This window comes from Elgaria multicarinata, chromosome 4 (genome assembly GCF_023053635.1).
Source record: "Elgaria multicarinata webbii isolate HBS135686 ecotype San Diego chromosome 4, rElgMul1.1.pri, whole genome shotgun sequence".
NCBI lineage: Eukaryota > Metazoa > Chordata > Lepidosauria > Squamata > Anguidae > Elgaria > Elgaria multicarinata.
Window position 1 is genome coordinate 117,786,864 of NC_086174.1, and position 20,240 is coordinate 117,807,103.

The window sequence follows — 20,240 nt, forward strand, 5'->3', positions numbered from 1 at the left end:
ATTAAAGCAGCAAATAAAACTGTTTTTTAAAAAACCAAAACAGATCATTTTAAAGCAGAGTTCTAAACATTTCAGCATCAATTAATACAGAGAGACAAAGGAATAAATATCACAGACTAAACAAACATCCTGAAATGAAATTCAGAGCTTTACTTCCAGGTGCATAAAATCACAGCTATTACAGTGGCACTTGAATGAAGGGAAATGAAATATTAAATTGTTCAGACCCAATTTCATTCAAATGCCTCCAATATGTTGCTGTTCCTTTTTGTGGGGGAGGGGACATAGGGCATAGCTAGACCTAAGGTTTATCCCTGGATCGTCCAGGGGTCAAACCTGTTCATCTAGGTGACACACAGGGGATCCAGTGCTCAGGCAGAGGCGAACCCTGGATGATCCCAGGATAAACCTTAGGTCTAGCTGTGGCCATAGTTAACCTATGGCTGCACTACGTTTTTAGCCATTTCAGGGGGCTTGGAGGGATAATTCTCAAGACACTCTTGCGTAAGACCAAAGTAATTAAAAGGGTATAATTTCTAGTTGTTCGCCCCTCCTTCCTCCTCCTCTCCCTCCTCCTCTCCTTCTTCTCCTTCTTCTCCTTCTTCTTTGCATTTTTCATATAGATGTCTAGTTAAGTATACTTGAGATTCCAAGTGAAGCAAGCACAGGAAACATAAACCCCTCTGGATGTCAGAGAGGGCTTGGAGGAGGGGTCATTTTGAAGGGCTCCAGAGCGCAGGCGCCAGTCACTCTCATCCACAGTGGCAGCTGGGTCACACTCGAAACTTCACTTGCTAGGACTTCCCAGGTGAAACCTGAACTTCCATTTCCCCCTTGTCTGTTCCTTTCAAGAGATATTCTCGTAGACATTTGTGCTGGGCAGCTCTGGGAAGGCTCTTTCCTAAGAAGGGTAAGGCTACTCTAATCCTGTTCATATTGATATTCATATCTCTGTTAATGTTCCTAGGGAAAGGTTCTGGGTTTTGTTTTTTGTTTTTCTTCTCTATTTAATATCTGAAATGTCCTTTGACATGAATTACCTCCATGTAATATAAAGTCAACATGACCGATTATTGCTGTGAAAAGGCCCTAGAAAAATCAATATAGCTAAGAATTTTTTTTAACTGTGTATTTCCCTGTACAGTTCTTGCAGTTTAACTCGAATGGACGATTTATTTAAAGAAACACATCTCAACGGCCTCAAGGACATTTGCTACTAGAATTTCAGAGCACCAGCATTTCACCATGAGCATATCTTGACGTATTGAAAAAAATAATGAATGAAAGATGGATGAAATCTAAATAATGAATCTAAAATACGTGTAAAATTGGTGTTTTTAAAAACTAAACAACAAAGCCTTCAACAGAACCCGGGTTAAGTTTTAAATGTGTTAAAAGAAGGGATATCGGGTTACATTTAAAAGTCTATTTTACTTTCCAAAGGAACTTCTGCTTAGCTAGCTAAGAGAGAGGATTTAGTATGTTAAGTGTTCTCAGCTGGTAATAGTGAAATCAGTTGAACTTTTCATAACAGAAAGGGAGAGTTGTTGCAAATGGATACCTGGGGGTGGGGGAGAGAAAAGAATTAGAGCCCAAAGAAAGAAAAGCACTTCAAACCGAACGTGTCTTAAAATGGCAAGTGGGTTGGAGGCCGGAGAGGACTGCTATTCTTGGAAATCACCCTGATAGGCTTCAACAGATGCAAGCTCAAGGAATGTGGCTGGGGAGGGGGGGAGGAGGAAAGAGAGCAGCTGACCCACCACTTTCGCAAAGCAGCGATCTGGGATCTCGACTCATTCCGGCATGCGGGCAGCAACGACGCTTCTCTTGCACACGCCGCCCCCCTCACTCGCCTGGCACATAGCTGTCACCTAGCAGGAGGGGGTGGGACGGGACCTTGCTTCTCAAAGAAGGCACCAACCATTCCTTAAAATGCTGAAGCAGTAATGCAGATGTTACTGCATTATATGCTATTTTACGGTCAGGGATATCCTTGCTTATTTTTAACCATCAGCACCATGCCTCCTCGGGGCACACAGGTGCTTATTAGTGAGTACAGGAGCACTAATATTATTTGCTTAGTTTATTAAATTCAAGCTCATGGCTATGTTTAGGCAATCGTGAGGGCGAAAGAAGCCATCGTGTCTCTTTCTCTTGCATGCACAACTGCGATTTGCATGATTAATCACCCACATGTTTATTTTAACAGTTTTTAATGCTTCTTGTATGAATGTTCTGTGTTTTAGCATTTTAAATTTTGTATACTTGTTTTATATCATTTTAGAATTTCTATAAACTGCTCAGAGAACTCTAGCTATGGGGGCGGTATGTATGGTGTTTGATTGGAGTGCTGGTTGTTATACCGTAATAAACTTATTCATTCATACACAACCACTACTACAAGCCATAGGTTGTGGTGTGTGGTTAAGAAGCCACCCCTGCTGTGCACCATGCCGGGATTGGGTGACGTGGCAACCTCTGCTGCATCGCAGGTAATTATGCAAATCGTGGTTGCATAAGCAACGCACACTGGGGCACCAGAAGAAGCCATGATGGCTTCTTCCTCCCTCGTGATCATCTGAATCTCATCAGTACATTTTAACTTCAGCTTTATTAATTTAATAGGCAGTAGCCAGTTGGACACTAACATAAATTATGTTGCGCTATCCCAAGGAGTCTAAACGCAGTGCCAGTTGTGTTAGCTGATGCGATGTGTTTTCTGAGGAATCCCATCATGGCAGCTCATGCTATTGGTGTTGCGCTAGAAATCCCATTAGCGCTTGTGTCTAAGTGGATACTGCCCAATGTCGCTATTCAATGTTTACTTTACCCTTCTGTCAAAGAGCTCAAAGTATTTCCTTCCCTCCCCCGTTTCATCCTCACAATTACCCTGCGAGGTAGTTTAGGAAGGAAGAGAGTGATTGGCCTGGAGTTATCCAGTGAGCCATTTGGTTGCGTGAGGATTTGAACCCAGCTTTTCGTCCAGCACTTTAACCTCATGCAGGACATCTGCATCTTGTAGGCCATACATGTGAGTGCTTCAGTCTATTCTTGGTCCTCTACAAATCCCACATGCCTCAAGAGGTGAAAGAGAGACCAGTGTGGACTGTCAAACTTACATAGCTCACTTCCTGCTGTTGGCATAAGGGGAGAAGATGATGGCATTTTTTGAGAAATGCTTCCCATCCAACTTGGAGCCTGGTGCACATTCAGGTTGAGAGCTGGAATAAAAACCTGGTTTAATGGAAACAGAATAGACAAATATACTGTACTTTGGGGGCAACTGGAAATTAGGCCTATACATAGTTACTCAGTCCAGTTGATTTCAGTGGGACTTGGGTAGAAATAAATCAGGAATTCAACCCTAACTGTTCTCCCCACCACCAGAAGTATTTTACTTCCCCCAAACCCACTGAATGGAGATGTACTCGCACCTATGTTCTGCAAGCTTAAAATATGAAAATTGTCCAGTTCAACTGAATGAAACCAACCATGTGTTGGACTCTGCATGTGGTGCCGTCCCACATGGCACTGGATGCTGGCTAATGTAGAGGGGAGCATCACTTGTAATGGGGGAAATAGTTATCTGAACCCATAGTTAACAACAAACAGAAGGGAGTTCTTATAAACAAGCACCCATTGTTGAATGTTCCAGCCATGTATTTCAGAATAATTTTTTAAAAAAAACCTTCTGAATGCATATATAATCATTCCACTTACTGGAAGTAGGGAAAGAATTTAGAGTGGAATTTCTTGTAGTAGGATGCAAAATAATATTCTAAAAGCATATTAAACCTGAAATTCTGGTAAGAGCCAAAGCTATAGATTGGTAAGGCTGGAAGATATTGTGCTGTAATCCAAGCAGTTAAAAAAAAAACCCACAAAGTCTAGTATGATCTAGGTATTTGATCTAGGTAGTATCCTATGTTGCCTGGATGCCACCATTAGCACAACAGGAAGTCAATATTTCATAAAGGAATCAGAAATAGTAGTTTTGGAGCAGGGCAGGTTAGCAAAGCTCAAGAAGGGACCAAAGTGTAGAAATGTCAAGCGAGCAAATATTAATAACGCTATTAACTTTTGAATGGATGTATATAGGCATAATTTGCAAGTGGATGAACCTGGATATCTGGTCTGCTTTTCCTGAAACTTATGTCTAACTCTCTCCCTTTTTCCTTTCCTTTTTTTTTTTTTTTAATGAACAGTACACATAATGAAAAATTATGATATTCCTATATATGTAATGTGTTTATGTTTTCTTTACACAATGTATTTTCTGTTTTGTTTTGTTGATATTCACAATAAAAAAAGGGGGGGGGAAATAGAGCAAATATTAATAATAGAAAAGTATGTACTCAGAAGATGAATGCAGGGAAGCTATGCCAGGAATTACAATGGAAAATTAAGTAGGTTCTAGGACAACCATCCAACCTGACATGGAGAATTGATTCTTCCATGGCCTCTAATAGGGATAATCAATTACACTTTGAACATGTAAATGTAGGCAAGGCCTGAATCCCCTAAATTGTCTTCTCCAATATCTCCAGCCTCATAGTGATGTTTTGGAGGAAAGTAATTCCATCTCAGTAGGCTACTATGTCTGCCCAGAAAGGAGAGGAGCAATCTCTCCTTACATATGAAGGACAGGGACAGCTTCAGATATAAGTGAATAAATATGCATGTTCCAATCCCTAAGCACAATGACTTGGAACTAAATTCCATGGGATTCAATGGGATTTATTTCCAAGTAAATGCAGTTATATTTTTCCATACCACTCCAAAGACATGGGGACAAGTTTAATATATCCTTACGTTATGTGCAGAGCAGCGCTATGAAATAGATTAGTCTGAGAAATATTGACTTGTGGAAGGCCATCCAGCCAGTAAGCTTTGCAACTGAATAGGGATTATGAGCTTGACAGGAGACACTAAGTGAATATAAACTACCATTTGCCAATTGGTAATTAACCATGCATAAGGTACAGATAATGCCATTATCTGTCCCATGCATAAGATACATAAAGTGATATTTTGTATCCTCCTGCTGTATCATATTTTCTTCGTCTTCTGGTTCAGCTCACTGTCTGCAAGGATGCTTCATGGCCATTTTCAATCAGATGATTAAATTCCAGTTGATAGACTGAAGGTACATCCAGCAGCCACTTTGCTGAAGCTAAGCAGGTCTGAGTCTTGTCAGTGTTTGGAGGAGAGACCACCTTGCAACTACATGTAGCTACCTTGAGTTCCACAATGGAAGAAAGGTGGGGGTGTAAATGTAATAAATAAATAATCCACAACACTGAAATGTGCCTCTAAAAAATGGTTTGTTTGTTTTTTATTGTTCTGTTCCTTAGCAAGCTCTTGGCTGTGATATTATATTGCAGTCATGGCGCCTAAGAAGAAGAACGTCAAAAAGAGCAAAGCGGATATCAATGAGCTGACCATCATTGTGGAGGATGGGCCCCTCAGCAAACTGAATGGCTTGAACGGCCTTTTGGAAGGAGGGAACGGCTTCAGCTGCATTTCGACTGAAGTTTCTGATGCTCTCTATAGCCCCAATCTCTTGGAAGGACTGTGCAGAATGAGACTGGAAAACTTCCTCTGTGATTTAGTGATTGGTACCAAAACCAAGTCCTTCGATGTCCACAAGGTGGTAATGGCTTCATGTAGCGATTACTTCCACAACATCTTAAAGAAAGATCCATCTACTCAAAGAGTGGACCTCAACGATGTAGCTCCACTGGGCCTAGCCACTGTCATTGCATATGCTTACACTGGGAAGCTCACACTCTCACTGTACACCATAGGCAGTATCATCTCCACAGCCATTTATCTTCAGATCCATACCCTTGTGAAGATGTGCAGTGATTTTCTGATGCAAGAAATCAATGTGGAGAATTGCATCTACATCGCCAACATCGCAGAGACGTATGGACTAAAGACCGCCAAGGAAGCAGCGCAGAAATTCATTAGGGACAACTTCATTGAGTTTTCCGAATCGGATCAGTTCTTAAAACTTAGTTTTGACCGGATCAATGAACTTCTTGCAGACGATGACTTGCAGTTGCCCTCTGAACTTGTTGCATTCCAGATTGCAATGAGATGGCTGGAATTTGACCAAAAAAGAGCAAAATACGCTGCTGACCTTTTGAGCAACATTCGGTTTGGTACCATCTCTGCCCAAGACCTGGTGAATTATGTTCAGACTGTACCAAGAATGATGCAAGATTCAGATTGCCATAGACTTCTAGTGGATGCCATGAATTACCACTTACTTCCGTACCACCAGAATACCCTGCAGTCTAGGAGAACAAGGATACGTGGAGGATTACGAGTCCTTGTTACTGTCGGGGGACGCCCAGCTCTAACAGAGAAATCCCTTAGTCGAGACATTTTATACAGAGATCCTGACAATGGGTGGAAGAGGCTTACCGAGATGCCAGCTAAAAGCTTCAACCAGTGTGTCACTGTGATGGATGGATTCCTCTATGTGGCAGGTGGTGAAGACCAGAATGATGCCAGAAACCAGGCTAAGCATGCAGTCAGCAATTTCTGCAGGTAACAGATTATTTATAGGGGTGGAGAGGCAGCATGTTCAGGATAGAACTGCTCCAGGGAGAGAAAGTGGGAAAGAGAAAAAGATGCACAACTGTGGTTATACAGAAGGCAGAAAAGGAGAAAAACATTCTTATATTGTTAATATTAACATTTATATACCATAAGATTTGCTTTTTAAAAAAAGTCACCAAGATTGTACACAGCCATTTTAAAACAATACTAACTTAAAACTTAAAATAAAACTTTTAAAATAAAACTTTTAAAATAAAAATAAGAACATTAAAACAGTCAGACATTAGAATATTTTTAAATACAACATAATTCATTATTTATGAAGGGTTTTTTTTAAACATAAATGCCTGAAGCTGATAAAAGCCATGCCATGCAACAAGAGAATACCTGCAATTGTGCAATTTTTTAAGAAGAAAAATCAATCAAATAAGAAGCCATTTGCGGATGGTGTCTATACACCACCCATTCAAATATTGAAAATGTTGTAAGGTCTTCGATCTGTTGCATTATAGGAGGTGAACATTTAACCTTCCAATGTTGTAATATCAGCCCTTACGCTGCCACAAAAAAAGAAAAAAATCTGTTTAGGCTGACCATTAGTTAATTTCCAATAAGCACGTAGATAATTTAAAACAGCATGTTGCTGAATCCTGTATTGTGGTAATGTGTGAATGTGGCCACACTAACAAACCATGATTTGTTAACCACGAGCAACCCAGAAAGAGAAGCCATAGTTTGTTGTTAGGTTGTGGACTCTGGGTTGTTTAAACCATGGGTTGTCATTATATGCCAACCCAGAATCATGGGTTATTCATGTGATGTTTTGCCAGGTTAGAGAGACAGCAGGCAAGAGCAGTAAAAAAAAAGCTGATATTACAGCATCACATAGGCATTTTAAGATGCCTTTTAATAATGTGCTGCTATTAATAATGTATTAGTTTTAAATGTTTTAATTAGTTATATTATTTTATGGTGTTTGCATTTGTGTTGTACCCTGCCTTGATCCAGAGGGAGAAGCGGGTAACAAATATTTATTATTATTATTATTATTATTATTATTATTATTATTATTATTATTATTTGAGATGCAAGGAAGGTAGCCGACAAATGAGGAGGGAAACTAACAACCCAGGGATTGAGAAAACAAACCACAGTTTGTTTGTTCATCCACTAGATAAATGGGGCCACAAACCATGGTTAAATGAAACACAGGATAGCGTTATGTGCAAACCATGCTTGTGTTTTGTCCAGGATAGCTTATTGGATAGTGTTTGATGTGAAAATAACTGCCATTGGCTCAATTGTGTTGCTTCCAAAGACATCCATTCACTGCATTTAAAACAGAGACACATCTCTTATAGCTGTGAATTTCCCCAGGCCCAAATTAGATGTGATGCTAAACATGTCACTAGCAACCATGTCTGTATTTTTAAAACAATGAATACCAGGCATGGGGTGGAAGGGGAATTTTTTGTTGATGGGGCCACAGCATGTACAGAAGGAAAGTTTAACCCTTTCCTCCTGAACAACAGTCCATAGAATCATAGAATAGTAGAGTTGGAAGGGGCATAAAAGGCCATCGAATCCAATCGCCCTCACCCAAAAAATATACACACACACAAGCTGCTATTAGCTCTCATATGAAAGCTCCCGGGGAGTGGGTATTAGTGTTGATCCTGTGTTAATTCTACAGCAGCCTTCCCTGTAGTGCTTCCCTGTAGACTACAACTCCCATCATTCCTAGCTGGGTGATGGAAGTTGTGATGCAGCACATCTGGAGGGCATCAGGTTCAGGAAGGTTGCTCTACAGGTTTTGGCTCCTAATGTCTTGTCTTCCTTTGTTTTCTTTAGTATAACATTTCAGCGCCCTAATAACATTTTTGCAGAGGAAGAACAAAGAACAGATCATTAGTGCTAAGAGAACCTATTATTGCAGTGGCCTTGAGAGGCAATGTAGCCCCTTAGGTATCTAGGAGTTGGTCAGAATGCAAGAAGATTGTGGTGGGGATCCATAGCTCTGCTGCTTTAACATATCCTATTTATATTGCTTTTCCAATAGGACTTCTCCCATCTCTTTCATCATGAAAAGTGCATCCACTGCTTACCATAACAGCTAGTGGAGTAGCTAACTGCTGAAACCAAATAGGACAGTGAGATCCTCCTTGATTAGGATCTCCTGCTGATTTTGTTTTGCTAATTAATGACCCTTTGAAGGATTTTTAATCCTCTCCTCCCATGCCTTTCCCTCCCAATGCAACACCACCACCACCCTTTAAGTTGTTATTGGGCTTCTTTAGATTAAAAGGAAAACACATTTGTTTATCGGCATTTTCCTTCCTACTTCTCTTCCGCAATTGTAATGAGCTCAATTACATGGAAGGAGAGGAGCGACCACATGGTCTATAATTGAAAACTTCCCTGCTCGTAGGGAATGGAGCAGTGCCCTCTAGTGGGTGTTTTGTAGCACAACTTCCCCTGTACACAGTAGGAAATCCCGAAGTATTTCAGAAGAATTGGGATATCCAAGGTTTTTTTTTAATTAATAACGTAATAACAGGGAGAAGGAACAGGAGACATGCAGGAGGTTCACAATGTTGTCAAAAGGGCCTGTGAACTTCCATGAGTGCTGAGACACTAGCGTGCCTCATTTCGCTCATGTGAAGAAGCCCATTAACTCTGCAGTGGAGATGACAGTGGGAGGACAGCACCTGTACTTGAGTTATAAAGCAAAGAGTTCATAATGCGAATCTCACCGCCGCCATACAGGTAATCTTAGGTGGGAGAGTCCATGATTAAAAAAAATAAAAAGCATCGTCCATAATTCTAAAGAGAATCCATGATTCTAAAGAGAGTCTGTGATTCAAATCTCACCTCCACCATGCAGGTAAACCTTAGGTAAGCTGATGTTTCTCAGCCTCACCCATCATTCATTTCAACTACTGAATCACAGTGGCTACCTGTCTGAGCTCACCTATCCAATGAACTCACTAATTGGCCTTAGGCAAGCCTGGCCTCTCTGGCCTTAGCTACATGACGCACAGGGGATCCTGGGATCAGGGAGAGATGATCCCTCCCTTGCCCCAGGATCTCACCCTGCCCTTTGAGCCCAAGATCGCGGAATGTGTGTACGGGCATTGCGGTTTGTCCTGGTTCCTCGCAGTTCCTCACGAGGAGCTGGGACCTAAGCATGAGACACAGAGCCCCCATCGGGGGTGGGGTTGGGGGAGAGAGAAAATATATATTTTTAAAAAACCCTTACCTTTTGCGCACAAGCACTCATGCGCATCTTCTGTTTCTTTAAAAAAACACAAAATGGCGGGCCCGATGTCCTCTCTTTCCGAGGCCATCATGCACCACATGTAAACAGAGGGGGATCTTGCAATAAAAACATCATGAGATCTGCACCCCTCCATTGCGCAATAACAGGTAGGTCTAGCTGGGGCCTCTGTCTCAGTCCCCTCTCTACAATATGGGAATGATAACATTGACCTACCTTACAAGGTTGTTGCAGTTACTGAAATAATGGGTGTGAAGTGTTCTGCATACTCTGTGCTGCTATATAAGTATTACTATGCACTCAGAAGAGCTTTAACTGACTTTTCCTCTTAACATTCTCAAAGCCATATCCGTCATAACTAGGGATGCTGGAGAAATTTGCGACGGACTAAAATGAGTTTGGATTTCTTAGAATCTGATCTATGGAATCCGCTGCAGGTTGGCCTCCCTGGGCCACGTGTAGTCCGCGGACTTCCAGATTTATTTATTTATTTACTTTCCCAAAATGTATGCAAATTCATTCACAGGAAAATATGCAAATTTCTGCTGGTACATATGCTATGCTAGAAAATAATCATGGGGGAAAGTCGAACGAAATGAGAGACGATACGTTAGATGTTTCGTACTAACATAAATTAGGTAAATTATTTTGAACTTTCTTATGGAATTATTTGCATATTTTTCTGCATAATGGGGGGGGGACACCCAAATCCATCTGTTAGTGGCCATCAGAATGAACGACACTGCACAATCCATGAAACACACATGGGAAGGATTTCACAAAATCTGCACAACCCTCGTCATAACACGTATCAGCAGCGGTGTCTCTACACCTTTTGGAATACTATGTAGCAGAATGTTCATATAATGAGTGTCAGGATCTCAAGGCCCTACCGTGTGGATCCTGTTTCCCCCTGGGCCTCAGATAAGGAGGGGAGGGGCTCAGTAGCAACTTAAGCCTCCATCTATCCTGTAGTCTTCCCCTCCCAATGGCAGAACAAGTGCGTAAGCTTCCTCATTGGCCCCAGCAGCCAGCCTTTTAAAGCCCCTCTTGCACACTATTGATGGGAAGAACAGGGCTGCCTTTCTCCACTCTCTCCACCCTCACTTTCCCCAGTCAGGGAGCCTCACCGACAGGATAAGTGTGGTGTAGTGGCTAAGGTGTTGGACTGGGAGTCGGGAGATCCGGGTTCTACTCCCCACTCTGCCATGGAAACCCACTGGGTGACTTTGGGCCAGTCACAGACTCTCAGCCCAACCTACCTCGCAGGGTTGTTGTTGTGAGGATAACATGGAGAGGGGGAGGATTATGTATGCCGCCTTGGGTTCCTTGGAGGAAAAAAGGCGGGGTATAAATGTAATAAATAAATAAATAAAGGCAAGAAGTTGTGGTGAAGTTATTGAAGCAAATAGAAGAATGCTGCACATTCCTAGTTATTCAAAGAGGGACACCTCATGACAGTGGTCTACTTGAGTAGTGAAACAGTTTGCTTTTTCATATCTGAGGCCGAAGGGCCCTAAAGGGATTGCCTCTGTGCCTTATATTCATCATCTCTAAAATCTCCACCTTCAAATCAGAGACATGACTTGCTGCCTTTTAGCAATGCCATTTTATTTTTTTCATTCTCAGCTCTTTTATCCCCATCAAAGGTGTACTGTACTGCATAAATGGACAACACTTGCTCATGTGTTAATCAGGCATGGTGCCAATCAGAAGGCAGGGTGTTTGGCACGCCCCCCCCTCCAACCCATCCACATCCCTGGCCAAAACTTTAAAGAAAAAGATCTTTCCTCTGTGTACCAGCTTCTTTCATTGTGTGGCTGGTCATGAGCTGCCGCTGCAGACCAAGAAGGAACTCCCAGCGCCTGAGCATCATTTGTCAAATTGCACATAATAATAATAATAATAATAATAATAATAATAATAATAATAAATTATTTATTTCTTACCCGCCTCTCCACTTTGATCAAGGCGGGGAACAACAATAAGAGATAAAATACTTGCACAAAGCCTTTCTGCTCCGGCCCCGTGGGATAGTTCTGCCCCTGCTGACTTGCCCTCCACCCCACTGGCCACTGGGAAATAATTCCAGTGAAACCAATAAGATAAAACTCTCTCTTTAAATCAGGACTTGTTGCATAAGCAGATTTGCCCGGTCAACTTTGACACTTTGAAAACTGTTTGAAAACTTTCTATGGCGTGTGTCCTGGGCCCCAACAGTTATCACTACTGTTATAAACCATTTTAAAGCAGTAGTGTAGATCCTGCCTTAGACTCTACTGTAAAAATCATGTTGTTAAGCTGGCACAACTTGCTGAGAAGTCCAGGGTCGATACTATAGGGTTTAGTTTCTTTTGGATGAGAGAGCACTGGAGAGTTTTAAGGTGATTTTGCAGAATCTTTTTTTACTTAGGAATACAGAAGCAGACCAGAGTGCAGGTTCTCTTCTGTGAAGAACCAGTAAAATTGCTAATCCTGCACCAGATTCCCCAAAGCAATAACATAGCCATTGCCCTGGGATGATTCCATTTCAGCTAAACTAGTCAGTTGCAGACAATACAGCAGTCTTGTGGCATCTTTAAAGTCAAAGGGCATGTTCCTATGCATATTTATACAGAAAAAGTACTACAACTCCCAGCATCCCCAGCTAGCATACATTTGTCACAGAATGCTACACATAAACCTGTTATTTGTAATAACATCCACAGCAGATCTTACAAAGCAGATTGGCCAGAAACCAGATTGTAATTTGAAGGTTCTCTTATCCCAATTCTAAAAATTTGCGGTATCATATTTGCCTGAGTTTATATCGTGTCATAATTTTAACCTTACACTTGCGTCTCTGCCATCCTAAGCATTATGACTGATATAGGACAGGGATGAAGCCGTGGTAAAAATATGCTTCAAGAAGTCAGCCTTGTTTACATTGATGGGGTATCCATTAACCTGAGTGGCCACAAGAACGAGCTTTCAAATGCCAGGGTTCAAATCCTGATCGCAACCACAGCCAATAGAAATGGTCACTTCTGTTTTCATGTGATCCAAACCGCGTTTCGTATTATACAGAGAAAGTAACAAGAAAGCCAGAATATGTTACTCCAGAAAGGCTATTTCTAAAAATTCCCAAGGTTGGATTCTGAGTTATATATTTTTGGCCACATGTGCATATATCAAGAACAGTCTTCTCGGGGGAAATCCTTGTAATTTTTGTAAACCATCCAGAGAGCTTCAGCTATGGGGTGGTATAAAAATGTTATATATCAACAACAACAACAATAAGAAGAACTTTCCTATGCAGACTTTTATTTTGTCCAGGTATTAATGCAGTGTAATCACTGGCTATTTTCCATGATCAACAATTTCTGGCAAATAACATCCAGTGGCAAATGAAATCAGCTTAACAGGGGTAGTCAGATTATATTAACTGGCAATTCAGTTTGATTCTATTAGTGAGCTGACAATTAACTTTTCATACCCTTGCATTAAAAGAATGGCTACCCTACAAATCCAAAACTCAGGTTATATCCAGTTCTTTTAATGAATTATTGAAATATTTTTTAAAAAGAATAGGTAGTGAAATACATAATATGTACTAAATATTATATCATGTGCATATTCTTAAATATAGAGCTGTTGCCAAGGGAGGTGCAGACTTCTTACTGAGCCCAGCCCTGTATTTGCATGTAACTTAACTGACAACTGTTGCACTGTAATTTTGCTCTGTCAAGTGTCAAAAAGATAGTTCATTGCCTTCTCATTTGCATTCACTGATGGAACTGTGCCCTGCCAAGCAGCCATCTTTACTTAGCTTTCTTTAGGACCATTCTTTCTGGTGCTGACTCCTTTCCTCATTGATCTTCATACCTCCATGCTGGCCATCAAAGTGGTGCTAGCCAGCTGAGCTATGACATTTAGAGTAGGCATGTGCTCCGCTCCTATTAGAAGCGCAGAAGCAGGAGCGAATTGGCCTGCTCCGCCTTGCCCAGAGGCGGAGTACAAGCGGACCGCGGACCCCTAGAAGCAAGGCGAAGAGAAGCGCCCATTTTCGGAGCGCTTCTCTTTCCGCGGAGCGCTCTGATCGCCATCTTGAAACATTTCGCCCATAGATAACTGGGTTGTTTTTGAAGCTATCATTCTGAAAATTCTTGTGCTTAGACAGTCGTGGATGGAGGTCATTTTGAGACTACTCTCACCTCTCTGCGTGGTGCGGGTCGCGCGCTAGAATTTTTTTAAAAGTAGGGTAAAGGCGGGAAAAAGATTACCTTTTCGATTGCTGAGGGGCAGAGTCAACTCCCAGTCATGATCACATGATCCCAAAGTTGGAGGAGGGGATAGGCAAAACGGGTAACTTGGGATTCTGGGAAACTTCTCTTTCTTAGTCTGAACGGACTTTTCCCAGTGTTTTTTAAAACAGTAGCCCCACCAAATGCACAAACACAACCTGTGAAATCATATACTAAGCCAATAATAAGAGATAGAAACACAGCACTGCTACCCACCCTAACTTTGAGGAACAACTGAAAAGATGTGGTGCAAGGGGATGAACTCCCCTAGGGCATCTCATTGTGGACGTGCCCCCACTCTCTCCTGTACTTGGAAGGCCATCAGAGCCTTCCAAAGAGAGTAACCCGGTGGAGCAATGCCTATCATGAGTTAAAGTGAGCGGTCTACTTCTCTTAGTGGTGGAGCGATGCCTATCATGAGTTGAAGTGACAGTTCTACTTCTTAGCGGTGGAGCAATGGCTTTCATGAGTTGAACTGACAGCCTTGCTTCTTAAAAGACTGGTTGAACACCAGTCAAATTGGTAGCTGCTGCTTCCCCCTCCCCTGGGCACGTCCCCCTATTGCTGGTAAAAGACAGATATAGCCTTTTTAAAAAAGTTCTTCTTGCTGTTTATGCAGCAACACTGCTGCTTTTAATTCCACCCCTCCTTCGTTTATTTATTTATTTATTCCATTTTATATGCATTACTGGCTTATCCTTGGCTCACTTCCTTATGCCCCCAGAAATGTCTGCTGCCTGCCTGCCTGCCTTCCCTCTCTCCTCCCCTGCCCGCCTTGCAGGGATGTTGTGTGTGTCTGGCTTTGACTCAGGGGAGAAGTCCTTCCTGCACTCACTTGGAGTTTTGGAAGTTCCAAATCCATTTTTCAAGTGTGGAAGAAGATTCATATAGGTTGATCTCTACTCCCCAATTCATGGCATGTTGGGATTTCCTTTGAAATGGCCCCATTGAGAGGTCTGCAGGTTTAAGCCCCGCCAAAAAACAGGGGATGATGGGACTGCCTTGAGTCTCGGCGTGCGGCGTATGTATCCCTGGATAAGCTGTCATGGTGGTGAGTTTGAGGGGTTTTTTTAACGTGCAAATTGACGGAGCTATTGGAAAGGGGTGTGAATGGGTGTTAGAGTTTCATAAATTCCCCAAAAATCAGGGGATGATGGGACTGCCTTGAGTCTCGGTGTGCGTATGTATCCCTGGATAAGCTTTCATGGTGGCTAGTTTGAGGTTTCTAACATGCAAATTGACGGAGCTATCGAAAGGGGTCTGAATGGGGTGCCCGATTTTCAAAAATTCCCCAAAAATCAGGGGATGATGGGATTGCCTTGAAACTTGGTGTCCATGTGGACACATGGATAAGCTATCATGGTGCCGAGTTTGAGGTTTCTAACGTGCAAATTGATGGAGCTATCGAAAGGGGTGTGACTTAGGGTTATGGGTGGTGCGTTAGAGGTTAGAGCCCCGCCAAAAATCAGGGGATGATGGGACTGCCTTGAGTCTGGGCATCCATGTGGACACATGGATAAGCTGTCATGGTGGCGAGTTTGAGGTTTCTAACGTGCAAATTGACGGAGCTATCCCAAGGGGTCTGAATGGGGTGCCCGATTTTCATAAATTCCCCAAAAATCAGGGGATGATGGGATTGCCTTGAAACTTGGCGTGCATGTGTATACGTCCATGAGATGTCATGGTGCCAAACGTGAGGTTTCTAACTTGAACCAAAAAAAGTTGTTTAATTTTTTAGCTTTCAATGCAACCCTATGGGGGAGGGAAAACGGAGCTCCGATCCGGATCCGGAGCTCCGAGTGGAGCGGAGCAGAAATGGGCGGAGCGGGGGCGGGGTGAAGCGGCCCGATCCAAAAATCGCGGATCTGGAAGTGAAGCGGAGCGGGGGGTCCATGCACACCCCTAATTTAGAGTATCTAAGAGCATTGCTTATGCTGGGCTTTTGTGCTTCCTGCTTTTTTGCTGCAATTGTTAATGGGCTGCATTGCATGAACAGAGAGGAGCGACCACTTGGATTGGATTGAATACTTTCCCTCTGTTCACTTCAATGAGACAGATCCATCTAGTGGCGGAAGATCTCGCTTTTTTCAGGATGTTACCATTTTAAAAGTGGTTCTTTTCATAGCGGTATTTCCAGGGGATACCACAGGAATCCTCCTGGCCGTTGACAACATCATGTTGCAATCATGAGCATGCAATCAATTGCTCATTTAGAGGAGCCCTTAGGGAGGTGTAAACCATTACAACTAGACATGGCGTCGAAAGTTCTGCTTTCTCCAAAGGTAAAAATAGCAGCAATATGTATATGTGGCTGAATCTGATTTGGACTACAGTACTGGGGAAGGAAAGTTTAACCCTCTCCCCCATGCCACTTTATGGATCTATTTATTACCCAGCCCTGCCCTGAAGCTGCTCTTTGCCCCTTTGGAGAAACATAGAGCTGCCATATGGATAAAAGAGAAGCTTTAGCAGGGTTATTTCAACAGGGAATTCAGCAAAAGGAGGGAACAGGATTAGTCAGCTCTCCCTACTAGCACTGTAGCCTCCATTTGATTGAAGAGCAGGCAGAGGGTGATGCCTTTAGCTTTGGGGGAAGCTACAATTCAATCATACGAACATGCCCAGTTTAGCCCTTTAAAAAAGGCTCACTCTTGCCAATGTTTGGGAGCTTTGATTTTGAGAATTGATCCAGCATTATAAACTTGTAAATGAAGTTAGTATCTGGATTGCATCAATAACCCCTTCTTCCCCCTCCCTAATTCTTTCAGGTATGATCCTCGCTTCAACACGTGGATTCACCTGGCCAACATGAATCAAAAGCGCACTCATTTCAGCCTGAATGTGTTCAATGGCCTCCTTTACGCTGTCGGCGGCCGCAACTCCGACGGGTGTCTTTCTTCAGTTGAATGTTATGTCCCCGCAGTTAATCAGTGGCAAATGAAGGCCCCGCTGGAGGTGGCCCGGTGCTGCCACGCTAGTGCAGTAATCGATGGTAGGATCCTGGTCACGGGAGGTTACATCAACAATGCTTATTCCCGCTCTGTCTGCATGTACGATCCTGCTAGCGACAGCTGGCAAGATAAGGCCAGCCTGAGCACTCCGAGAGGCTGGCACTGTGCGATTTCCCTGGGGGAAAAGGTTTACGTCATGGGGGGGTCCCAGCTGGGAGGTCGGGGTGAAAGAGTCGATGTGCTTCCTGTTGAATGTTACAGCCCTTATCCCGGCCAGTGGAATTACGCTGCTCCTCTTCCAACGGGCGTGAGCACCGCTGGTGCCTCCACCCTTGGTGGGAAAATGCACTTAGTGGGAGGCTGGAATGAAGTAGAGAAGAAATACAAGAAATGTATTCAGTGCTACAACCCCAACCTGAATGAATGGACCGATGAGGATGAGTTGCCCGAAGCCACCGTAGGAGTGTCGTGCTGCACCATTGCCATGCCCAACACTAAGACCAGGGAATCCAGGGCTAGCTCGGTATCTTCAGTGCCAGTCAGCATTTAAGCATTTTAACAAGTAGGCTTAGATTCAACTTTTTAAAAATGTTTACTTCACACAACCCTGTCGGAATCCCTGGAAAGAGCCATGCGTGCCGATCGGAAGGGATTGTGGGAGACGGGGAACATTTGCATGCCGACGGCTTTGGATTTCAGTTTTGCCAAATTGGCCAATTTTCATGGCATCGAAAATAGATGGTATGACCTAAGAAATTTAAAATGCAATGAGCTTAGCACAAAACAGAGGCCTCTAATTTGTCCCCAGAACTTGAAAAGTATTTTTCTTATTAACAGTTCATTTTTATTTTCATTTTATTATTATTATTTTCATTATTTTCATAAAAACAGTAAAAACAGCCTCTCTCCCCCACCCACCCACCCACCACGTTCCCATCCATTTAGATTTCCCCCTTCCTTGTTTATATCATCCTGTGTTCAAAGGTTTCGTGCCTATAAGTAAAACCATGAAGCAAAAATTGGATAAATTAATAGTTACATAGAATTTATTTATTTATTTATTTATTGAAATAAAAGTGCTGTGTCAAGCATGTCTTTTTGCTTGCCTGCACTGGCATTGCGGTGGATAACATTACCCTGCATATAATTCAAGAGCATTTCCCCCATATTAATAGGATTTTTTGTTTTTCTTTTACCAATTTGGTGCAATATACCTTTTCACAGGCAGCTAAGATCCACAGATCTTGAATCCAATTCTGTACATTTGGATGTTGAACATGATTTAATCTCTAACCTACCTTCTCTCAAGATTTCCAGGTTGCATTATTTTTGAGATCCTTACATTCAAAAGACAGGCAAATCTAATCAGATGGGTATTTGATACATTTAGTACTCACATGCCACGTCAACAGAGAACTATCCATTTTAGGATATATATATATATATATATGCAATGCATGGGGCAGTGTTAAACACAATGCCAGCCAGAGTGCCCCAGACACACTGGTTACTTGTCTATATCCCTAAAGCACACTCACTTGATTTCATTCCTGAAAAAATTTCAATACATAGGAAAGAAAATACACCTACAGAAGTTAAACACACCTGGCACCCCAATATATCCTCTGTAACTTCCGTGATTTGTTTTAAAATTGTTCTCTTTCCAGGTGTACAAATACACACACCAAATATGCTGCCCCTCACCCCCATCTGCTTGTAGAAACTGTTCGTCAGTGGGAGGGTTTAAATGGATACTACCTAAAATTCACCAACCTTAATGTCTCTGGATTGTACCCTAATTGCTCAATCCTATGCATGTCTACTCAGAAGGCAGCTTACTGGGGCAGAGTTCTAAGTGAGTATACAGTACATAGGATTTCAGCCTAAATTTGCATTTAAATTCATCTTGATCATACCATGCAGCAAGATTTTATTTTATTTTTAAAATTGCAAAATGATGGCCACATTTTCCTAAAAGTTACTTCATTTCACCTATAACAAAAATTGTTTATACATTACTTCTTTTTTTACCATTGCCCTCCAGATGGTATTTTGAAATATTACCCAAATGATTGATAGTAATAGATAAGCTGAAATTGGAAAGATTCTTTGGTCCAATAAGTAGTTGAAGTTTAAATAGTACTGTTTAGGGTAGAATGATGGGATTTTTTGGGATCCAACACCTTAATGTTAATTTAATAAAGCATTTCACTTGAATTGCTTATATTATGTAGTATGGAAGAGGAATAACCAGGTGTAATTAGATGAGTCTGAAAAGCCTTTTTTGTTTTTGTTTCTATACTTGAATGGCCTTTCAGTGTCGCTCCGTCATTCTTCAAACCAATAATGTAAAAATAGAAACAGTTTCTGTTTCTACTTCACAATCTGCAAGAAAAATGACCCAATTTGTTTTGAGGTTTTGTTTGTGTGCGTGTGCGTGTGGATGGGTGGGTAAGTGAATAAACTGGAAGTCTGTACGCCTCAGGGCTGATACAGATGTCCCCACCAAACTTAAGCATCACAGGGCCACAGGCCCTGGCATGTTTTAAATAGGGGCAGTTCACCAATAGGCTGCCAGCCAATTTCTGGCAGGCCTTCTAATGCCGGCCAGTTCCTGGGATCCTTGCAAAGAATGCTGGATTGGAACCTTGTCATGATCCAGCCAGGTACCATCTAAGCAAAAATCAACCTGGCCTCAGTAGGCAGCTGCCAAGGGTCCACTGCTGCTGATGCCACTTCCTGGAGTCCCCCATGTCCATTGCCCCAAATGCCCTGCAGCATGCTGGCGGAGGGGGGATATGTCGAATTCTCCAAATGTTGGACAGCAGCTCCCATCATCCTTTTCTATTGGTGATGCTGGCTAGAGCTGCACTCCAACAACATCTGGAAAGCCGCATGTGATGTAGTGATTATTGTGTTGGATTGGGAGTTGGGAGATCCAGATTCTAGTCCCCACTCGGCCATGGAAGCTTACTGAGTGACTTTGGGCTAGTCACAGACCCTCAGCCCAGCCTACCTCACAGGGTTGTTGTTGTGAGGATAAAATGGAGAGGAGGAGGATTATGTACGCCGCCTTGGGCTCCTTAATAAGGACAAATATGGGATATAAATGTAATATTTTTTTAGGGTGACCATATGAAAAAGAGGACAGGGCTCCTG

At 42.4% G+C, this 20,240-nt stretch overlaps 1 protein-coding gene across 2 annotated transcripts; it reads left to right on the forward strand.

The window, feature by feature from the left end:
* The first annotated feature begins 736 nt into the window (after positions 1–736).
* Positions 737–18,756, forward strand: KLHL31 (kelch like family member 31). 2 transcript variants are annotated; one of them, XM_063125813.1, is made up of 3 exons: positions 737–910; positions 5,385–6,558; positions 16,899–18,756. In XM_063125813.1, the coding sequence occupies exons 2-3, from the start codon at positions 5,387–5,389 to the stop codon at positions 17,629–17,631; spliced, it is 1,905 nt and encodes a 634-aa protein (XP_062981883.1). In that variant the 5' UTR covers positions 737–910; positions 5,385–5,386; the 3' UTR covers positions 17,632–18,756. The 2 variants fall into 2 exon arrangements, with proteins under 2 accessions (XP_062981883.1, XP_062981882.1); XM_063125812.1 differs by having other exon boundaries at positions 738–910; positions 5,355–6,558.
* The last annotated feature ends 1,484 nt before the right edge of the window (positions 18,757–20,240 follow it).

What these genes read in the sequence shown, in the direction of transcription:
- KLHL31 (XM_063125813.1), top strand. Translation starts at nt 5,387, where the DNA reads ATGGCGCCTAAGAAGAAGAACGTCAAAAAGAGCAAAGCGGATATCAAT. An exon ending in GCAGTCAGCAATTTCTGCAG is followed by an intron (nt 6,559 to 16,898) that starts GTAACAGATTAT and finishes TAATTCTTTCAG; the next exon opens with GTATGATCCTCGCTTCAACA.